The sequence below is a fragment of the Pan troglodytes genome, chromosome 8 (assembly GCF_028858775.2).
Source record: "Pan troglodytes isolate AG18354 chromosome 8, NHGRI_mPanTro3-v2.0_pri, whole genome shotgun sequence".
Classification (NCBI taxonomy): Eukaryota; Metazoa; Chordata; class Mammalia; order Primates; family Hominidae; genus Pan; species Pan troglodytes.
The window spans coordinates 30,191,364-30,215,101 of NC_072406.2; the positions used below are offsets into that span (position 1 = coordinate 30,191,364).

A 23,738-nucleotide genomic window follows, 5' to 3' on the forward strand; every position below is an offset into this window, starting at 1 on the left:
GGTAGTCACCAGATAGAAGAGTGCTGGCTGAGGCAGTTCTAATTCCAGTGACTCCCCTCTAGAACAATAGAAAGCACAGTGCCTGGAGCTGTTTTCAATAGGGAGCTAAAGACTGGCGTTTACCTTTAAACCAAGCAATTTGGAAACTGAAGAATCATCCTTGGCACCTGTTTGGAATCTGTTATGCCGTCATGTGACCAGCAGTGACGTGCACTGCAAACACAAACATTGATGTACGCTTCACTTATTAGAGCGGATGCAAGGTCTTTCCAAGGATAGAAGAAATTTGCCTTTAAACAGATTCTGAGAGCACAGAGAGAAAGCAAAGCCCTTATGGAGAAGTCCATGAATCGAGTTAGGGAACTCGGAAGAGAAAGAAAACAAAATGTGAACTCTGCCTGGAGAGGAAGATAGACCTTGCCAGGGAGGAGCCACAGCTCCTAACTGGCAGGGCACAAGGAATGGAGATGGCATTTCCAAGAGATGGAGGTCAGCTGGTGTAAGGGTGAGAAACCATTTCCTGAAGTGTCCCAGGAAGAAGCTGAATGACCAGGCAGGAGCTGGGCTCTCTCCAGAAGGGGCATGGAGGGGAGTAATGAGCATTTCCTGAGGACTCAATATTTTCCAGGTGTGTGGATTATTATCTTCATTTTACACACGAGAGAGCCAAAGCAGCCAGACGTTAAATTCCTTGCCCAAGATCACAGCTGGTAAAGAGCTCTGGAGCCAGGTGGACTCCAGAGCCCACACTGTATTCGTGCAGCACTGAGTGTGAACGTAGTTTCATCACTTCCTGTAGTGATGACACTTCCTGCACTGAGTATGGTTCCCCATCTCAATCCCTGTTCTCCTGTGAGCATAATTATACTCAGTTACTGGACTCCTATGAGGACAGACAATTATATCTATCAAAGTATTGGTAGTAGTGTCTAGCACATGATGGGCATTGCATTAATGACAAATATTACTGTAATTCTCAAAATAAACATCTGAGATGCAAATAACTCTCTAATGCCTCATGAACTTCAAAGTTTGCTTGTTTGTATGAGGGGAAAATGAAATAAACTTGGAAAATATCTCTAGAATAATGTTTTCCTGAGAATGTTCTATGGAATACAAATGTCCAATAGTTGTTCATTAATCAGACTTCTGGGCAAGGATAATCTCTTTGGGACTAATCTCCCCTGGTGGTTGTCCCTGCGTGCAGTTCTATCAGGCTATATTCTGATGTCTCCCTTTCCTTCATCCTGTTGTTATCCATTTCTGTCAATTGTACCTCCTAAGTGCTCTGAAATCATTCGATCTCATGCTTCCTCCCCAGCAATGGTGAAGACCTGGAGCTCTCTCTCCCTTGGCCTATAGCAATCCCCTTACTGGGTCTCCACCGTTACTCTTACCTCCCTCCAGTTTATTCTGGTAGCCAGAGTGATTGTTTTAAAAGTGCAGGTCTGACCACATCCTTGAAAGACCTCCTGCTGCTCTCCAGGAGGTCTCTGAAACTCTTAATGTGCCCACTCTGCTCTGCAGGCCAGGTCCCTGTCCACCTGAGAGCCTCACATTGCTCTCCTTCCAGTCCCTCACATCTCAAGCCTCCTGGCACCTGGTGTGTTATTCATCCTCAGGGAGGCCTTTCCTGACCCACAAAGGAGCTCAGTTCCCATCTCATGCCTTCTGGGTGCACTATAATTGTCCCTCCCAGCACTTAACACTGCCTGTGGTTAAATTTTTATTGTGTGATAAATTGATTAAGGTGTGTTTCCTCCATCATGACAAGGAAAACTGATGCTAAAACAGTCACATGTCCATAGCCTAAGTGTCTAAAATATATCCTACTGACTGGATGCATGGATAAAGGAATGAAGAATGCATATTTAGGATAGTGACAGCCTGAGGAAATACCACAGCAAACACAAAACAAAACAACAAACCCTGCTTAATTGTGTTTTAATTTGGCATATCGCAGATTTATTAGAATATAGGTCTCTATTTGTGAAACATCTACCAACATTTGTGGCAGAGACAGTTATGTGGCTTCTGCAAATTGACTTCCCCTTCCTTTGGTTTCATGAACTACCACATGGAAGCCAGGAACACCTGCCTTTTACTCTGATGTGATTAGAAATAACCTGTGTTGCAGTAAGCAACTGAGAATGTATGAGTTCTCCATAACAGCTAGCATCACTTTAAGTATTGACAATATCCCATGAGCCCGATGTTTCTCAGTCATGGTATATGGAAAATGTTGTTTAGGCTATAGACATGGAGAATATGGACGTGACACTGCAAGATTCAGGGATACTGGTGATGTTTTTTATCCATTCTTCCTCTTGGAATGCATTATTTTGCAACTGAAAGGAGAATATGGGAGTGCAACAAACTGTGATATAAGCATTTGGGGTGAACAGGATGACATCAGCAAGGATTTGGCAAGAGATGAAATGCATGTTATAAAGACTGGAGGGAAATGCCTTTGATTGAAGTTCCCCACACTATCACGAGGACTTGAAATGGACTTTAGTAGAAAAGGGGAAGGAATAAGGAAATGATTTAATGGAAGATGATAGTGGTCAAGGTGCCCGATAAGGAAAAGGGGGAGAAAGTTTAGAATCAGAATACAAAAACTGTAAAGTGAATCTGACATTTTTAATATAATGAGGTAAACATAATATCAACAGTATGACCAGGCCTTGGTGAGATAAAATACATAACTCAGCCATAGCAATGGAAGAGTAAGTCCTCACTGGAAAGTAACATTTAATAGCAGGCAAATGTATGTTAACAAGATGCCTATTAAGAGACTTTTCCCTCCCCAGGAGACAGCATTGAAGTGAAGATAAAACAGGCTATCTTGGTGGAAGTGGGCTATGAACAGTGGTCTCAAGTGCTGGACCAGGGGCTTGTGCAAAGCTTGCTCTTGGGGAATCCTCAAGGATTTGATTAAGTCTGGGATGAGGACTAGGAATAAATTTTTCTAACAAGATCCTCAGATGATTCTGGAATGCAGCCAGATTTGGTAGCCAGTTATAAGGACTTTACCCTCCCACCTCAGCTTCTTTTCAGTAGAGACTGCAATCTTTTGTAAAGGAAATCTATAAACACTAATGTACCAAAAGAAATCTACGGGAGTGGCGACGGGGAGACTGTTTCAACCATCTGGACACCTATGAGATGTCTTGTTCCCCCAAAAATGTAGCATTTGTTGAATTCTTTATATGCTCTCCTCATATAAAGGAGACAGTGAAGAGAAGTGCAACTCTGGACTAATTCTGGCTAGCAAAGAAGTGGTTGTTAATATGGAAGTGACCAAAACAATAGGAGACAGTGATCGCCTTGCCTTAACTTAGAGCCTGTGATGGCTGACCACTTAACTGGACTAAGGTTTTGGGGATTCAAACTTCAAAACAAGATATAAACCTATGGATAAAAAAAAATAAACAAATGAAAAAGCAATTGAAAAAGGAAAGAACATTCTAGAAAATTGGCAAATTCTGAAAAACTAAATTCTCACTACAAAATCAGGAATAATTTTGGGGGGTGCAAAAAAGGAGAACCCTCTAAAGAAATCAATCTAAGCAGAAACCTAAGAGGCTCCATGGAACTTTCTGACCATTTTATGGGTACACATACGAACTAGCTAAACTTTGGGAAATGGCACAGAAAAATATTGTTGAACATTAGAAAAAATGTCTAATTTTAAGGCTGTGACTAGGGCAAATGAAAGAGGGAAACATGGATGGCATGGATGCTTTCAGAAGAGAGTGTGATGTCAATGAAGAGGAGGTAGAAACATGCCTAGTTTGATTTTGAAACTGGAAGAAGAGACATGGAATTCCAGTTTAGAAGATAAAAGAGTCAACTCCTTTCAATGAACTTTTCCAGGCCTAAGGGAATTATATTCCACAGCACTGAAAGTTATAGTCATCACAGAGCTGATTTTGTAATCTTGGTGAATTCATGGGTGCTTAGTTCATGGTTAATGTTTTCGGCGCAGCCATAAAAAAGAGCAAGATCAGGTCCTTTGCAAGAATGTGAATGGAGCTGGAGGCCATTTTCCTCAGCAAACTAATGCAGGAAACAGAAAACCAAGTACTGCATGTTCTCACTTATATGTGGGAGCTAAGTGCTGAGAACACATGGACACATGACAGGGAAACAGCAGGCACTGGGGCCTACCTGAGGGTGGAGGGTGGGAGGAGGGAGAGGATCCAAAAAAATAATGAGAACTAGGCTTAATACCTAGGTGATGAAATGATCTGTGCAACAAACACCCATGACACAAGTTTACCTACATAATAAATAAGTTCAGGGTATGTGTACTACTATCAGGGTAGTGCACATACCCTGAACTTGAAAGTTAAATTAAAAAAAAAAAAGTTTTAGCATTCCAGCAGAATCTATGCCCCTGCTCACGAGTTCTGCTTCTGCCCAGAATATAATCTGTGAACATCACCGGCTAGAGGGCTTGGCTACACTGCTCTAATGAGTACCGTCCATAGGCAGGCTAGACCCATGCATTTGCTGTCGAGCTCAAACACATGAGCTCCCTGTGCTGGGGATTTGTCACCAAGGGAAAGTCCGGTTGTATGCAAGCACTTGAGGTAAATGATCCTGTAGGGTCAAGGCTGGGGTGGTCATGTGGTTGAAGCTAAAATTCTGAGGTTGCTGAAACTCAGAGGAAGCCTTTGGGGAGAGGGATGGGAATGGATGGGAACAGTCAGGGAGCAGGAGCAGAGCCTTAGGAAGTGGGAGTGGAGAATCTGCCTCACTGTCTTGGCTTCCCACCTTCTCCGGGCTTCTCAGCCTCTCCTGTGTGTGGGGAGGTGTGAGCCTTCTCAAAGTAACCAGCCTGTCACATGCACCTGTCCTCTTCATGTGGCTCAGATTGTGTTTCGGTGCCACCACCAAGAGTGCGAGCCCAGGCAAGGAGAACCAGCAGGGCTGCCAGGGGGCTGAAGGGAAAACGTTCCAGCTTCCAAGATGCGGAAAGATTCATTCTAGAATCTCGTAGATCAGTAAGATTAACAGTAATTTTTGGAAAAATTCTAAATTAGACACTAAAAATAATTTGTCAACATGAAGCAAAGAAAGAGGTGATTATAATAAATGACACCTGCTTATCTATGGAGTCATGCAAAACATTGATTTCTCTTTGCGGCAGTGTCAATAGAATGGTAGACTTGGGGGCTGCAGGAACACTTCCCCATGATCCCTGTGAGGGTGACAGGACGCTGTGAGAGTGCTCCCGGGGTATGTGGTGTTATGGCTGAGAGCATCGGTGTGGAGTTACAGTGCCTGCTAGAAAGCCTGCCTTGACACTTATAATCTTTCTGAATATGAACAACCTATATCTGCCTCACTTTTCTCACCTAACGAATGGGGATAATATTTCTTATAATACAGGGTTGCTGTGAGAATTACCTGGCAAATAATACACGCTGAATAAATATTAGCTTTTATTACCTAGTAGTTTGAATAGTGCTATTCCAAAAGCACTTAATAATAGATCAATTTTAACCAAAAGAACCTATCATTTAAGAGTATTTGAAATAGATGCAATCTTGTTTGACATTTTTATCAATTATTTTTGAAGAAGTACTAGGTCAGTTGCCAATGAGCCTGTATGCAAATGAATAATGCTCTGAAAAGCAATGAATGAAGATTTAGGGAGGTTATGATGTGTTGGGATTCTCAGACAAAATCAAATCTGACTTATTAGGAAAAAATATCTCTTTAGATTCTTAAAAATCATATAAACTAAGGCTATAAATTCATAATAATTCATGTAAAAGTGATATGGAGATTATAAATCTTGATATAGGCCAATATCATGACTTAGCTACAATAAACCCCATTTAACTTCAGCATAGACCACCAGAAATATATGAATTGGATAATATAGTTCCAACCTACCTGGGCCTAGCCAGGTTTAGTTGAACTGTTGCATCCAATTCTGGGGCCACATTTAAAGAGGCACTGACATACAAGAGAACATGCAAAGGAGTGTGTCCCACACACGTGAACTAGATGAGGACCAGTTAGGGAAATGAAGGATAAGGATTGGAGAAAAGAAGCCATCACTTACTCTGGTTTGTTACAGAGAGCCTCAGAATTCAGGGACCTAGACTTCAGTCTACACTCATTCTCCTCTTTGTACCTCTTTACACTGTCTGGTTCCTGCTCTCGCCACCCCACAAACACTGCTCTGACCAGAGTCACACTGATCTCCAAGGGACCCTTCTGAACCACAACCTCTCTCGACTGCTCTTCCCTTGGCTCCCATGACACAGTCACCTCTTTTTTTTTTTTTTTTTTTTTTTGAGACAGGGTCTCACTTCATCACCCAGGCTGGAATGCAATGCTGCGATCCCAGCTCACTGCAAACTCCGCCTCCCGGGTTCTAGTGATTCTCCTGCCTCAGCCTCCTGAGTAGCTGAGATTATAGGCCTGAGCCACCATGCCCAGCCACAATCACCTCTTAGTGTTCCTACTTCCTCTTCTCACTACACACATGCTCCCTGTTGACTTAACAAATACCCTGGGCTTCCTATACATCTCCATGTTGATTTCTCCCAAATCTATCATTTCCATTTCTATATTCAATCATCACTCGTTTGAAATCTCCTCTTCTGCATGGAGACTCAGACTCAAAATAAAAATGGAAGACTGAAATCAAGTTGTAAAATACAGCCAGAACTCTTCAGGTTGATTCCCCATGTTTGCATGGGCAAATGGTCTTACTCCTTTAAGCAAACGGTCCCTTCTCCCACTGTATATTTTATTTCCAGATCTGAAACATTTTGTTTTGCCCAGAGGGTGAAATAATAAAGGATGGATTTGGTTTCCAATGGGATCTTTTCCAACCTATTCCTCTCATCAAGGCGGGATAGTGTCTGACCAGCACGTAATTAAGTCTTTTTATAGTTTCCATTTTATTAATTCAGAATAACTAAATTCTGGCTCTAGTAACAGGCATCCAATTGGGATTTGGGGAAGTCAGTTGAAAAAACCCAGAAGCGATTAAAATAATGGAAGCTAGATTTCTGTGAGTTTTCTCTCTGTAAATGGTTGTTTGTGTGTTAAAATTTCCATCATAGACCAGCTATTGCAGCTATTGCTCTGGTCTGGCCTCTTGGCTCACAGAGATGGAAAACAATCTCCTCCCTCTGGCAACAGCGCCGTTTTTTTGGAAGGCCTTTCTGAACTTCTGGTTCTCATTTTGTATTTTTGCTCTTTCACCGTCAATGTTGCACAAGAGAAATGGCATGACCATAACATGACAGACACGTCATCCATAAGGGGCTCTAATGAGTTACTCTGCAGTTGCTGGAACAAGCATTTTTTAATTTGAGTTTTTAAACACCTTTTTGTTGCCATTTCATCCTCAAATGAGTCGAAAGAAGTGGAGTTCAGGTCCTGGAAATGTTTCATCTCTTTCCTACCCCCTCTTTCTGCCAAAGCCTCCTTTAAAGCCCAGTTCAAAAGCATCCTCCTTTCTGTAGCTTTCTCCATTACGCTTTACCAAATCACGATTATGGTGCCCAGCACACTGTTATACATACAACGCTCGGCAAGGTCATGAGTCCTATTTTGGTTTGTGCTCCAATTTGTAGGATTGCACTGCGTGTGTAGGAGGTCATACAAAAACGCCAGTTTGGAATTCAATCTTTCTCATTCATTAGTAGTTATCATTAGACTGATACTAAAATATGGCTGTGATATTCAATTCAACTTGAACTTACTGAACTCCTGTAATGTCCCACCTGTATAATAAGTGCCTGGGTTACAAAGTTAGTAGGAGACAGCACAGACCTTCGAGAAGCCCACAGTCCAGTGGGAATCAGGATAGTCCTAACTGGTAAAAGGAGGTATGACCAACTGCTGTGTTCATGGTATAAACAAAGGGCTTTGAAAGCAACTTTTCTGCTTTTTCTAAAACACAAACAAGGTCTCACCATGTGAAGAAATGGATGCCTATTCTAGTAGTATCTTAATGATACCATCCTGGTATCATTAAGCTTGTGAAGACCAGTCGAACTCCAGGTCAAGGAAGGTGGACTTTAAAACCATTGCCAAGTACGTGCTTGTAAGTTTGTTTCATGTTGTGTCATATTTTCTTAGAATACTGGTAAACAAAACTTTCTAATGGGTAAACACTATGGCTAATATTTCTGTAATATTATACTTTTGTAAGTATAAGGCAAAATTTTTTCCCAAAAAATTATCTCTGAAAAACAAGGGAATCTCCTTATAGTTAGGACCTCACAGAGTCTCTCAAAGTGCAGAATGCTTTGTTGTCACTCTTTGTTTTCATAAACAAAAGTGCTATTTGGAAAATATATGTCAACCTCAAACAACCTCAACCAATGCTAGTTTTCCTGCAGAACTTGTAAAAACACAATTAAGAACATTTTACAAGAATAACATATTTTTGCCTGGGAATATGACCCCAGAGTTGCCAGCAATGGATGTTGAAGTCTTTGTAAGTAAGACTTCTAAAAATCACTGACCACCTTAAAAACAACTACCTTAAGTCACTAGGCTGCAGGTAGGTGGGCAGGTGGGAAAAAAATGTCCTGTTATCAGAGCAAGTACTTATCACTTCAGAAAGGGTATCTAGTGAAAACATATGTGGATTTTTTGAAGTATTATATATTAACAATATAGACAGAAATAAAGATAATGCGTTAGATGACTCAAAAAGTTATTTTACTGATGACGAAACGTAGATGCCAAAATAACCTCCCAATTTGTAGCCCTAAAAGTTACATATGCAAGTTATCAAAAAGCTTTTTAAGTTAAAGTTTCTTATTGCAAAAATAACATATTACCTTATATTCAACGTTGCCTAATATTTAAGCAAGATTTATTGCCTAAAATTGCATACAGACAGTTGAATAAATGTTACTAGTGGTCATGATTATAACAATTGAAACTTCAATTTTACAAAAATAAAAATATGCTGAAATGAACTTACATTTAAAAATAAAAACAACAATTAAAACCATGATACCTCATACTAGAAAAATGACATCTTAAATAAATCCAAGATACCCAAACATTTTCTGATCTCTTATACACAGAGAACAAACATAAAAACAACCAACAAAAAATAGAGGTTATTACTCTCCTTCCATGTAAGTTAAGTAATATGAGGTCAATGAGTCCAGAAGTTACACTGAAACCTAAAAACATAGATAGTTCTCTGTATTCACAATTTAATACATTAAATATGAAATATACCTGTTCAAATACCATGGGTGGTTGGTGTGTTATAGATGCGTGGGGCAGAGTTAGGGATTTTATTCTAAAAAGCATGATGGATTCTAACTTGACACATCTCCCTTGATCTGAAAAAGCAGTGATCAATCAAGCTTTATAATACATACCTCTAAATAATCTGTGGAGCAGTTTATGTGATGTTCCAAGTCAAATGCTAAAAATGTGTAGTTCACAGTGTTGCCTGTTGTTGCCCGGATGGTCCAGTTGCAATGCTGATTTTCAGAATAAGGATTCGGATACCCTATACTCTCTAAGATGCCATAGGTTTGATTGACTATTACCACATTCTCACATGCTGGAAAAAGAAATGACTGTTAAGAACCACTATTATATACTTCATAAGTGCTCCAAGATGAGATTTTCCTTTAAAAAAAAATAAAAATCATCTGTGTATGTACACACACACATATATGATGTGTATATATGTGTGTGTATATATACACACGCAGAGACACACACACACATATATTTGGTGCAGTATTTTCATAGTGAAAGGATTTCCATTTAGAAGAAATGTGAAATAATACTGAAGTGAATTCAAACTAAAGAGTCATGAAAATTAAATAGTCATGTTAAAATAGGCATCAAATTCCCTTGAATTTGTGGAGAGCAGAATAACTTGGTTATATTCAGGGATCAGTCTGATTTGTTTGTTAGAGAAGTGCATTCGACATTCTGTGCTGCTGTTTTTTTAATGTTAACATGTGGAAGGGACAGAAATTCTGACTTTTAAATTCAACAGTTTAAAAACCCAAAATCCTATGGGAATGCTAAAAACCAGTAACAACATGGCTTTGTTGAACATTCAAAAGTCTGCGTGAAATTCACAATAAAGGCTCCGTTCTCCCTCTAGTTAGTCATCAGGAAGTACCAAGCGAATAGACAGAGTAGAAAGGATTTAAAGAAGAAAGGAAAATGTGAAATTACAGAAAAAAAGTCTTCAATCCAATGGTGGCATTTTCTTGAGCTGAGTTTTCAACAAAACCAAACCAGATACCTCTAAGTATGTCTAATCCTGGGTGCCCAGTTCAGCCAATCCTAATGACTTAAACAAGGAATATATTATCTCTATGATGTGCAATAAAAGAGAACGAGAAATAAACAATATATGGAATGAGCTGTCTCTGAAAGTGTGATTCATAGATACATTCCTACTACGATATGCTTTCTGAAGGTGGGTAGAACACCATTTATAACTTTGGTTTAAAAAAGTGTACATTTGTGGCTCTTCAAAATATTGCTTTGTTGGAGCAGGGAGAATACTTAAACCCATTCTGTTTGAAAATCTTTAGGTCGCAGTTTTGTCCATAAAGGATTTTTAAAGAATAATCTTATTGTTTTAGAAGCCTGTGAGAAGGTACACCTATTAGGCAGATAGGCATCACGTGCCTCGATGACTAGGGGCAACACAGGGCCCAGGAAAATACATTCCAGTAAACCACATGGGCCACTCTCAGCACTCAGACATTACACTACTTGTAAATCTCCAATTTCCCATGGCAAATTTTACAGATAATCTCACTAGTTTGCTCTGATTTTGCCTCTTATGTGCACTCATTTACACTTTCAGGATTCTGAAATTATGAGAGAAAAATAAAATATCTCAGAAATGAAAAGAAAAAAAAGAAACCCTTAAACAATCCGATTATAACCAGAAATAGATTAGCACAGCAGTAATAAAATTAGATAAATGATTACATAGTCAAACAGATGTATCTCTGATAGAACTTAGGAGACCTTTTTATGTACTAGTGATACATTTCTGAAGAACAAAGCTATATATTAAAACTCAATATTCAAAACTATCTAGGATTCAGCCTAATCCCCAGATATAAATCAATGTGAATCTTAAAATTCATACATAATCAAGGTTAAATGTTATTACTCTTTCACTTAATTCAAGGGATATTGTGTATACAGTTAATAATTTTGTGATTTTTAATTCCATTTTCAGATAATTACATAAAATTATGGATAAATTTTGATTCTGTGGGAAAAGATAATTGTGTAAAATTATGGATAAATTTTGATTCAGTAGAATTATGTTTCCAAAACCTAGACTTTACTTTGATAAAGTAAAAGTCTCTATCAAATAACAAATTCAAGAAAATATTGTTTTCTTGAATGTCCATTTTGGAACTAACTTCAAAAAGCATTTAATTCTAGAGCTAGAAGGCAGGTTTAGAGACCATCTAATTTAATCTCCTTTTCTAAAAGAAGAAACCATGGGACCACAAAGAAAAGTGACTTTCTCAAGGGTTAGGAGCCAGAACAAACCCCAGGCCCCTTGACATTTTGCTCAGTGTTCCTTTAATTCCATCATGTTGCTATCTGGGAAAAGTAGATTTAAAATGGCATCTGTACAATGGCCAGGTTTTTCTACTGTAAAGAACATGCTTATTCCATGCATGACTCACATGGACCACAGCTTTCCCTAATAAAATTAAGGTACTTTTTAAGGTAGAGACTAGTGTGATAGAATACTATGTACATTGGAATAATATAATGTACACTGCAAGACTGCAATGTGTGAGGCAAATGAAAAGCTATTAGTCATTAGTCTGGTACACTGATCTTTCACTGAATTGCAACTCTCTCAGCATATTAAATACTCTTCTAAGTTTCTATAGTTTGCCAGATGTTTTAGTTATATGAGATTAAATTTAATACGTATTTCTCCCTCAAATGGAGTTAAACAATTCACAGAAGAAACTAAGATGAAGTTCAATTGCTCACACCAATGCGTTACACTTATTTCAGTTTGTTTCAAGAATTTGAAGGCCCACTCTAGGCACTGAACAGCCAGTATACATACTTACTCTGCTGGTATTCACACTTACTCTGCCGGTATTCACACTTACTCTGCCGGTATTCACACTTACTCTGCCGGTATACACACTTACTCTGCAGGTATTCACACTTACTCTGCCGGTATTCAGCCTTGAAGCCACGTCCTTGCTGACCTTCATCTGTCCTCAGTTTTATAAACATGCTGTCTCCACTAGAACGAATAAGAGGGGGTTTCTCATCCCCACAAAGCTGAGTTAGCAGATGAGAGTTGCTACTTGGGCCATCATATACCTTTAAGAAAATATTTTGAATGTTAGATGGTTGAGACTATAAACATTATGTAAAGGACTATAATCCAGAAGAAGTGAGGAAGAAAAAATATATATATTTATTATGTATATATATTATAAATATATTATATGTAATTATATATAAAATATTATGAATATTAATTATATATTTATAAATAAATTTATTTAATACATATTTTATATATGTATTAAATACATATGTTTATATTTGTATTAAATACATATATTTATATTTGTATTAAATATTTATATGTAAACATAAATATATATAAAATAAATATATCTTTATATATAATAAATATATATTTTTTGTTATATATATGACATCACAAAAGAATAGCCATGAAATAAAATAACCTTACAAATTATATTTAGGTATTTATAAACTCAGGCAATTAAGCTGTGGACATGTGCAGCAGTAATAAGCGTGTGAGCTTACGCTGAAGGCTGAAGATTGAAAATGAAAGCCCAATACATATTGTAATGCCACAGCTGATGTCAATTGTCCTCCTTGTTTTTTGATTCCATAGTTTATGATTCATGACACTTCAATACATTTTTATTTAGATTTTTAACAAATGAACAATGGTGAATTGCTGTACTGTGAAAAGTCCTAGTTGAATGACTCATATTATCTTCTCTACTTCGCCAAAACCGTCTTCTAAATTGTGATTTTTCAATGCATATGTGGAAAAACATAAATAATGATTATAATAAATCCTGTAATCCCTTTCAGGAGATTTTCACCATATCTTAATAGTCTATCAATATATTTTAAATACTTAGTGTATCGAGCCATTGAGTACTTCACCATATCTTAATAGTCTATCAATATATTTTAAATACTTAGTGTATCGAGCCATTGAGTACTTCACCATATCTTAATAGTCTATCAATATATTTTAAATACTTAGTGTATCGAGCCATTGAGTACTTCGAAGATGGTCACTTTCACCAAATTTCTTTTATGTTTTTATTTTGTTTGAATTTTTATATGGATGTTCGGTTTAGATGCTCCCCTTTCCTGAATCTCGAAAATAAAAATAAGTGCATTGTGCGTTGGGTGAGATGGGAGCAGGGAACAATATGATGGAAACATTACACTTACAGCCAGGTAATCTAAAGTGCAGTTTGGATGATGCTCCAAGTGAAAGTCTTTGAATTCCAGTTCAAATGCGCTGCCGTGGCTAGATTTCAACCACCAGTAGCATTCAGAGCTGTGGTAATAGGGCATCGGGTAGTTGGGAGATATGAACGTGCCACTTGAAGTGGTGAGATTACCCCCGCAACCTAGAGGAGAAAGAAATGGAATGACGCACACCCCTTTCCTTCTGGGGAAATTGTATCTTTTTGTCTGCATTAAACTGGTGCCATTCTACTATCCTTTAAATCAAATTGCACAGCAAAATGGCATCATGAAAGAGTAGTTATAGCCTAAAAATCCAATTTCTATTTTTTTCTTTCTTTTTTTTTTTTGAGATGGAGTCTCACTGGGTCACCCAGGCTGGAGTGCAACGGCATGATCTTGACTCACTGCAATTTCCACCTCCTAGGTTCAAGCGATTCTCCTGCCTCAGCCTCCCTAGTAGCTGAGATTATAGGCACCTGCCACCACATCCAGCTAATTTTTGTATTTTTAGTAGAGACGGGGTTGGCCAGTAGAGACTATGTTTAGTAGAGACTATGTTGGCCAGGCTGGTTTCAAACTCCTGACCTCAGGTGATCCCCCTGCCTCGGACTCCCAAAGTGTTTGTGAGTACGGGAGTGAGCCATAGCACCCAGCCCCAATTTCCATTAATGCAGTTTCCTTATTCTAACCAGGATTCTTATTTATTGATAAAAAGAAACTAGAACTTTCTTCCTTTGTCTGTTAAAAAGAAATGGCTGCTGTTAATTTAAAATTATTTGCAATAATGAAGTTTAAATACAGCTGAGCAAACATGGACAAGTGATGGACAGAGCATGACAATCCCAGAATCAAGAAACCAATCAGATTGGCTTCTCCAGTAAAAGACAGCTCTTTGCTATTTACCTGTTGATGACCCATCCCAGTAAGCTGAGAATCCAGACCTTGTGTCTATTTGGTCACTCTTAAATTTTAACCATAGTTTGTTACTATGAGAGATGATTGTTGGGGGTAGATTTGAGCCATAGAATATTCCCAGCAACGGTGATTTTTCATAGCCTCCATCTCTGGAAGAATACAGAAATTAAAATTTATTGGGTTACTGACAATATTACTGTATAAACATTTAACATAATTTGAACTTTGGGATTGCAAACATTAGCAGTTTATTGGATGAAGTAATTTCTCTCAAACACTACACTTACTCTAAAAAACACGATTTTAACTTTTAAATTTTTAAAAATCGTATTTGAATGACTTAAAGAATAACCATCATTCATGGCTGGCATGGTGTTTTATATAACCAATCACAAACTGAGAGAATATGTTTAATCTTCACCCTTTCGAATAAAGCCTCTGGCAAATGTGTCAGAGAAAACACGATAAAGAAACTATACTATTAACTATATAAACATACTGCTGTATTTTACAGAGAATCTTTCAACGTTTTCCTTCTGATTTGGAAATTTTTGAAATGTAATATATCATATTTGATATATTTAGCAAAATTCTGGAAATAGCATTTTCCTAAAAACTTTTGGGGCCTTAAATCTAGTTTATAATCTGTAGCTTTTTGAAACAAACAATAAAAAAGGGATTTATTCAACATCAAAGTCCAGTGAGTAACTGCTGTAAATTAAGAAAATTATGTCATTTTAGCACGATAGGGTCCAATTATGATTTATTATTTTAATACCTTACTGTATATTATAGAATAACATTTATTATAATACATAAGATTCCAGATTTAAAATCCCAAATAAAACATTTGATATAGATGCCCACCAGAATGATTAGCCTAATTTAACTCAAAGTAGTGGCATGGAGAGATAGTAACATATAAGTTAACTTACTTTTACTGCAAATATAACTTTTTAAACACATTCTTTCAAAATGATGATAATGAAAGAATAATGCCTTCTACTGAAATTCACAAGCATAGACTTTTATTACCTGAACATGAAAACTTTGTGAAAACTTTAAGATTGCTATCCTGCCATCATTTTATAATATAATTAGATTAAATGAACAGCAAACAGCCTAAAATTTACATCGATTTTACATAATTAAAGTAGGTATTCAACAGTAGCAAGTTACATCATTTCAGAGTAGTAGCACATCTGTTTCTTTGCCCACATAAAATCTGGAGTTTATTTTCAAGTATTTCAAATAAAATAATCACTTCAAAATAACCACAGAATCTTATGCAATTCCTGTATTTCTCCTAAGTCAGGCTCCAAATGACAAACTTTATTTCTTGCAAGAAAGTGCACAGCAGGGAGCTTTGCAGAGAATTTCCGTATTTTTTTCCTTAATCTTCCTAGGAAAGATTATTAATGAGAATAAATAATGAAAAGATTATAATGAAATAAATAAAAGTGCTGACCTGATTTCCAGAAAATCTGTATAATAGTTTCCAATGGCTTCCTCCAAGGAGAAGTTTGTGAAGTGCACTGCAATCAGTTGGCCAGTTCTCACTGTGATCCGATAAATGCATTCCCAGTTGTTGGGATAATTACTGGGGAAGTTTGGAGAAGTGAATGTCCCCAAATCATCTGTGTAGTCTTGCAAACATGCTGTGAACAGAAACAGACCATAAGAGAGAAAATAGAAAATATTGATATGTTTATAATACATCCAGTAATATGTATTTCATTAATTTGTGCCTATACTTGATTTTCAATAAGCCATTCTGGAATGTGCAAATAAAGATTTCATTCTGAAACAAAGTTTTTGTAATCTTAAAGGCAAAATAATTACCAACACTAAATCTAAGCTATGGAGTGGAAATTGTTATATATATCTTGAGTAAACAACCCTTTAAGTCTTGAAAGTGTTAGGTTTTTCTAATCCTTGCAAATTACCATAAACATTAAAAATTAGGATCCACTGCAGGAGGGCCTAGAAATAATTCAGTCTTGTCTTTTCATAAGCTCCCTTTAAAGTGGTTTTCACCAAAGCATGCATTTATGAGAAATGACAAAGCAGGTACCTCCACCATGGGGTGAAGAATAGGGGCCCAGGCTCAAGGATCAGAGTGATCTCAAATGAAAACCCTCTCAAACACTGACAAGCTCTGCAGCCTTGGGAGAGTTACTGTACTTCTCTAAGCCTTAGTTCTCACATCTCGCAAATGAAGAGGGTTGCTACCTTTGACTGAAGGTTTCAGAGTTAAAGACAATGCATTACAAGGGCTTAGCCCATGATATGCACTCAGTAAATGGTGGTCATTTACATTATAAGGAAGACATTAGGTCATTTATAAAACATTTAGCATAGTACCTGGACAATTTTGAAGTCCTAAATAAATATCTTCTTTAAAAACTTTTCTAGTTTAACAGTTTTAACGTTACCTATTCAGTCGATTCTGTGTTTACTACCACCCACTCAATCTCCTATGCCCCCCAAATCTGAAATATTTTACAAAGAAAATCTGGTTTGAATGCTTTTGTTTTTGTTTTTGCTTTTGAGACAGGGTCTTGCTCTGTTGCCAAGGCTGGAGTGGAGTGGCGGGATCTTGGCTCACTGCAACCTCTGCCCCCCGAGTTCAAGCAATTCTCCCGTCTCAGCCTCCCCAGCGGCTGGGACTACAAGCTTGCACCACCATGCCCAGCAAATAAGTGCATTTTTAATGTATTTCCAATTGCATCCAGCCATAACCTAAATCTAGGGTATAGGAGTAGACAGAGGTCTCCTACTGAAAGGTTTTGGATACAATAAACTATTGTGTTTCATTGTGAGTCAAAATAATAATAATAATAAGGATGTTTAGTTATGCTGTTTCCCTAGCTGCTGCTATATAATCCCCATACTCAGAAAAGAAGAATCACTGGTATTGAAAACATAGAGATGCATAGAACATATTATAGGTTCTACTATCTGTGTGTAGCTCTCAAAGGAATGGGCATTCGCCAGATATTTGATTTTACTCTATTTGAAACAGCAAGCAATCAAAGCTTTACTTTATTGAAGGAATTCACAGTGACATTTAACACCAAAGATTATGTTTAACTCCAAAAGTGTAGAAAAGTATGCTTCTCTGTAGTCTGCCAAAATATTTCCACAAGTGGAAAGGAAGGTAGAGAGGAAGGGAATAAGACAGACAGAAGGGAGACAACAGGAAAGGCAGAAAAGAGGGATAAAGAGAGCGGGGAGGAGTATAGCATTGGTCTATTAATATTTCAGACCCAGTAATGAAACTTACTAAGCTAAAAAAAGGACATCAGATGAAAGCAATGACCCAGTATCCCTGGGTTGACAGAATAGACAGACTCATTGACCCACACACAGAGAGCTTTAGCCAGTAAATCAAATATTTAGAGGAAATTATCTGTCGTCACTTGTTCTTGCTTACTCACTGTACTCCCGGAGGGGAAATACAATTGTCTTGCATATCTCTAATGCAACTTGTCTGCGGGAGAATGTTAAGTGTGATTAGGTTCTCAGGTGGAGGAACCTGAATTAATGACATTTTGGGGCAATAATGGTGGGTAGTTTCCCTTTATCTTGCTTACATGCATGTGATTATTCTGGAACAACTGGTGGGAGTCTGTTAATCTGTACTGAAATTTTGATTTACTTACCAAGCTTCTTTTCTGTTGCTGGCACAAAAGTAAACTACAGTTCTTGATGTGTTCCAATGATATTTACACCATTCACTTTGTCTGAAATGCTTTGCCCTTTACCTAACCCCCCACCCCACAACCCCTGCCAATACACAGTTTAAAATATACACTCTTACCCATCATTTAAGGTTGGCTGAATCCTTTCCCAACCAAGCAGAATTAATTTATCTCGCATAATAAAATTTTATGCAAATAGCAATTTGAACCCCAAACATATTTTGTAATTGTTTTTATGTGAGTATATTTACCTTACTAAACCTTGGGATATGACTAAGACCTTATTAACCATTATTTACTATCACTGTAGTACCTGGCCCAGATGAGGTCCCAGTAAGTAGTTGTTGAAATATTATTACATGATGTGTTGGAAACGAAGGGGACTGGTACATGCATCTAAGTTCCTCCCACTCTCCCTACTCCATTCAGTTCTTCTCTTTCAAACTACCCCTAAACCCCAATCCTACGACTTCTATTTTTCTCACCTCATTTTTCCTCTCTCTCTTCTTCCTGTACTCTATCCTGGTTGGCTGAGGTTCTTTAATATTTTTTAAATTCCAGCTATGACAAGCAACTGTACTAAACTAGCTGCTCTCTTTAAGAACTGTAAAACTGAACAAAATATTGGACAATCTGCAGTACAAGATTGTGATTCTTGACAGAAAGGAAACTCATGATGTACGACTCTTGATTTCCTCGGCTTTCTACCTGTGCAGAATTTCCTGACCACAGAAGGGAGCTGAAGTCCAAGTAGTGAATGACAGTCCTACTGAGCTGATGATACAAAGATTAGAGTTGCCAAAGCAGCTGGAACTATATGGAAATTCTACAGAGAAAAAGAAGTATATAGAGAGGAAAGCCGGGCATCTGAGTAGGGCTTCCCATGGATTCTTAGCTAAGCCTGGGCTGAGAATACATAAGGTGAGACTTCAGAAAGCATGTCAGACAGGAGCTGCTACTAGGCTGGAAGCGGAAACAAGATCATTCAGAGTTCTCTCCCATTCCAGAACGGGGATACCTCCTTAACACCTCAGGCATTCAAATGAGACACCTAAAAGGCCATATCTTACAAGCGAAGACCATGGCCAAGAGTAGGGCTCTCTAGAATTCCCCTGCCAAAGGATAAGTCTTAACAAGACCTGCAGGAATCATAGAAGTTGGAGGTTGAGACCTAGCAAGTTAGAGGGGCTCGAGAAACAGGGATGTTCACAAATATTCTTTAGCAAGTAAAGATATAAACCTATGCAGATACAAAGTAATCAGCTAGATATCAAACTAGCTTCAGAGGAAGATAAGATAATACAGAGTGTCTACAACACATAATTTACCCACATGATATGGGACACCCATATCATGTCCCAACCTATCATGTCCACTATAAAACCCAAAACTATTACAAATGTTAAAAAAAAAAAAAGAGAAAATATGGGCCGGGTGCGGTGGCTCACACCTGTAATCCCAGCATTTTAGGAGGCCAAGGCAGGTGGATCATGAGGTCAAGAGATCAAGACCATCCTGGCCAACATGGTGAAACCCCATCTCTACTAAAAATACAAAAAATTAGCTGGGTGTGGTGGTGGGTGCCTGTAGTCCCAGCTACTCAGGAGGCTAAGGCAGGAGGATCGCTTGAACCTGGGAGGTGGAGCTTGCAGTGAGCCGAGATCATGCCACTGCACTCCAGCCTGGCGACAGAGTGAGAGTCCATCTTAAAAAAAACAAAACAAAAAATGAGAAAATATAATCAAATCAAGAAAAGAAATGTCATCAGTAGTCAAGAAAAATGTGGTCATAGTTGAGAAAAAAAATGTCATCTTGTGATTCAAAGATGATCCAGGTGTTAGATTTAAAAGAGAAAGACTTTAAAGCAGCCATTAAAAATATGTGCAAAGACTTAAAGAAAAAGCCTTAAAAAGTAAACAGATAAGAAATTTTGGCCCAAAAAGGGAGAAAATTATTAAAAGGAACCATGTAAATTATATAACTTAAAATTACACTAATTCAAATTAAAACTTCATGACAAGTTTAACAGTAAACTGTAGGCAGAAGAAAAAAAGGTCAGTAAACTTTAATATGTATTAATAGACGTAATTTATATCTAAAGAACAAAGAAAAAAGAACTCCAGGAAAATGAACAGATATTTAAAAAAACAAAGAAAAAACAACAAATAGGTTAACACACATACAATTAGAGAACCAGAAGGAGAAGGTAATAAAAATGGGCCAAAAAAAGAGAAGGAAATAGGGGCTAAAATTCTCCTAAATTCTATGAAAAATGTCTAGTAAGATATAGGAGTTCAGTCAACACTAAACAGGAGAAATAAAAGAAAACTACACTTGGACATGTCAGAGTGAATCTATTAGAAAACAGACACAAGGAAAACACAGAAGCCAGTTGGGGCGGGGGGGGAAGCCACATCACAAACAGGGACATCATGATAAGGATGACAGCTGGCTTCTAATCAGAAGCAATGGAGGCAAGAAGAAAATGGAATACATCTTTAAAATGTTGAGATGGGAAAAACAGGTTTAAATATCCAGCAAAACTACTTTTTTAAAAAACGAGAGTGTAACATTTTTAGACAAACAGAAGCTGACATAATTTGTCACTGGAAGACTTGTAGTGTATGAAATAATAATATCCATTGGGCCAAAGGAAAATGATACCAAACAGAAAATATCTCCAAGAAGGAATGAAGAACACTGGAAATGATAAATCATTGTATAAATATAAATGATAGGCTTTCTTTTCATTATCTCCTTAAAAGAGAATTAGTGATTTAAAGCAAAAATAATAGTAAGGTGAATTTATAATATAGAGAGAGAAATAGGGGGTGCAGTGGCTCATGCCTATAATCCCAGCACTTTGGGAGGCCGAGGTGGGCAGATCACCTGAGGTCAGGAGTCTGAGACTAGCCTGGCCAACATGGTGAAACCCTGTCTCTACTAAAAACAATACAAAAATTAGCCAGGCGTGGTGGTGCATGCCTGTAGTCCCAGCTACTCGGGAGGCTGAGGCACGAGAATTGCTGAAACCCGGAAGGTGGAGGTTGCAGTGAGCTGGGAGCTTGCCACTGCACTCCAGCCTGGGCAACAGAGTGAGACTCAGTCTCAGGAAAAAAAAAAAAAAAAAAAAAAAGAGAGAGAGAGAGAAATAGTGATTTAAAGCAAAAATAATAGTAAGGTGAATTTATAACACAGAGAGAAGTAACTAAAACAGCACACAGAAGGATAGGCACATGGAATTACACTGGTATGACAGTATTTCACTTGTGAAGTATAAAGGGGAATTTGTGTAATATGAAGTGTCAGGTATGAATTGGAAGGTATGAAATGTAAAGCAGCTGCATATTAACTCTAAGAAAACTTGCTTATAAGTTAAGGAGTATATTTTTAGACCTAATGTAAAAATACAAAAAAAAAGGTATCATTAAAAAGACAAAGAAGGAAATAGAATGGAATACTAATAATATTCTGTAAACCAAAATGAAGACAGAATAATGGCAACACAAAAAGAGATGAATGGAAAACAACTACCATAATGGTATGTTAAATTCAACCATAAAAATAATTACATTAGTTGTAAATGGTCTAAATACTTCAACTAAAACACAGAAAAAGCAGGACCCAATTATATGTTTTTTACTATACATGCACATTATATATAATGACGCCAATATATATAATGGTGAAACTAAGTTGTAAGTAAAAGAATGAAAAAAGATATACCATATGAACAGTAAATATAAGAAAGCTGAAATCACTGAAATAATATCAAACAAAAGTGACTTCAAGAAGGATAATATTATTAGATTTATAGAAAGACATTTCATAATGACAAAGGGGACGATTTATCAGTAAAACATAATAATCCTAAATGTGCATGCACGAAGTAATAGTTTCAAAATACACGAAGGAAAGTGAAAAGGCAAAAATTAAAAGAAAAAAATAAAACCATGATTAGAGTTGAAGATTTTAACACCTTTCTCTCAGTAACTGAAAATGAAACAGATAAAGATGAATAGGGGTATAGAAAATCTGACCAACACTCAGCCGACTTAAAGCTAATTGACAGAGAGCACTACACTTAATAACTGCAGACAACACAGTTTTTCAAGCATACATGAAACATTCAGCAGCATAGACCACATGCAGGGCTGTAACACAATTCTCCATAAATTTTAAACAATTGAAAACTTAGAAAGTATATCATTTAACCACAATAAAACTGAAATTATAAATCAATAAGACATCTAGAAAACCTACAAATATTTGAAAGTTAAATAATACATTTGCAAATAATCCATAGAACAAAGAAGAAATCACAAGATAATTGGAAAATATTTTGAACTGGAAGTTAGTGAAAATAAAACATTAAAATTTGGGAGGTGGCTGGGCACAGTGGCTCACTCCTGTAATCCTAGCACTTTGGGAGGCCAAGGCGGGCAGATTACGTGGTCAGGAGTTCAAGACCAGGGTGACCAACATGGTGAAACCCCGTATCTACCAAAAATACAAAAATTAACCAGGCATGGTGGCGAGCACCTGTAATCCCAGCTACTCGGGAGGCTGAGGCAGGAGAATCACTTGAAACCAGGAGATGGAGGTTGCAGTGAGCTGAGATCGCACCACTGCACTCCAGCCTGGGCAACGAGAGTGAAACTCTGTCTCAAAAAAAAAAAAAAAAAAAAACTGGGGAGGTGAAGTGAAGTAGTGCTTAAAGGCTATATCTATATCTATCTATCTGTAGTTAATTTTTTTCTAAAGAAACTAGAGAAAAGCTAACTAAGGCAAGAATTAAATGAAATAATATAAGAACAGAAATCAATTAAATGGAAAATGCAATAGCAATAGAGAAAATAAACAATGTCAAAAATTGGTTCTTTGAGAAAATTATTAAAATTGATAGAATTCTACCAAAACTGATCAAAGAAAAAAGAAAAAAAACACAAATTACCATTTTCAGGAATGAAGAGGGGATGTCACTATGGAATCTTCAGACATTAAAATAATAGAAAGACACCATTACAAAAAACTGTGCAAATATATTTGACAACATACAAAAAATAGATGGATTCTTTCAAAATTCCCATAACTGACTCAAAATGAAATAGAAAGCTTTAATAGTCTCTATGAGTTGAAGAAATTAAATTTGTAATATTAAACCTTCCTACAAAGAAAACTACAGGCTCAAATAATTTCACTGGTGAAATTGTATCAAACAATTAAGAAATTGTTTATATTCCACAAACTCAGAAAATAGAGGAGAAGATATTTTCTAACTAACAAGACCAATATTACTCCTATACCAAACCAGACAAAGAAATTCAGGAAGATTACAGTTCAGTATGTCTTACATTGATGCAAAAATCCATAAGAAAATTTTAGCATAACAATTCTGAATACACGTAAAAATTATAATAGATCAGAACCAGGTGGAGTTCTGATGTATTATACAAGATTGGTTTGACAGTGGAAAACTAAATCAACATAATTTACCAACTAAACAGAATAAAAAAAGAAAAGCTTTGAAAGATACCAAAAGATGCAGAAAAATTCAACACCTATCCAGGATAAAAACTCAGCAAGTATGCCCAGAAGGGAACTCCACAA

At 37.1% G+C, this 23,738-nt stretch overlaps 1 protein-coding gene across 2 annotated transcripts in view; it reads right to left on the minus strand.

The window, feature by feature from the left end:
• Positions 1-23,738, minus strand: part of CUBN (cubilin) — a 305,950-nt gene that overhangs the window by 207,319 nt on the left and 74,893 nt on the right. For both annotated transcript variants that reach the window (XM_063781434.1, XM_024346234.3), the window contains exons 23-27: positions 15,893-16,082; positions 14,413-14,573; positions 13,489-13,670; positions 12,204-12,360; positions 9,387-9,574 (exon numbers count right to left, since the gene is read on the minus strand). In XM_063781434.1, the coding sequence (XP_063637504.1) occupies positions 9,387-9,574; positions 12,204-12,360; positions 13,489-13,670; positions 14,413-14,573; positions 15,893-16,082 (878 nt within the window). The remainder of the gene's footprint in view (positions 1-9,386; positions 9,575-12,203; positions 12,361-13,488; positions 13,671-14,412; positions 14,574-15,892; positions 16,083-23,738) is intronic.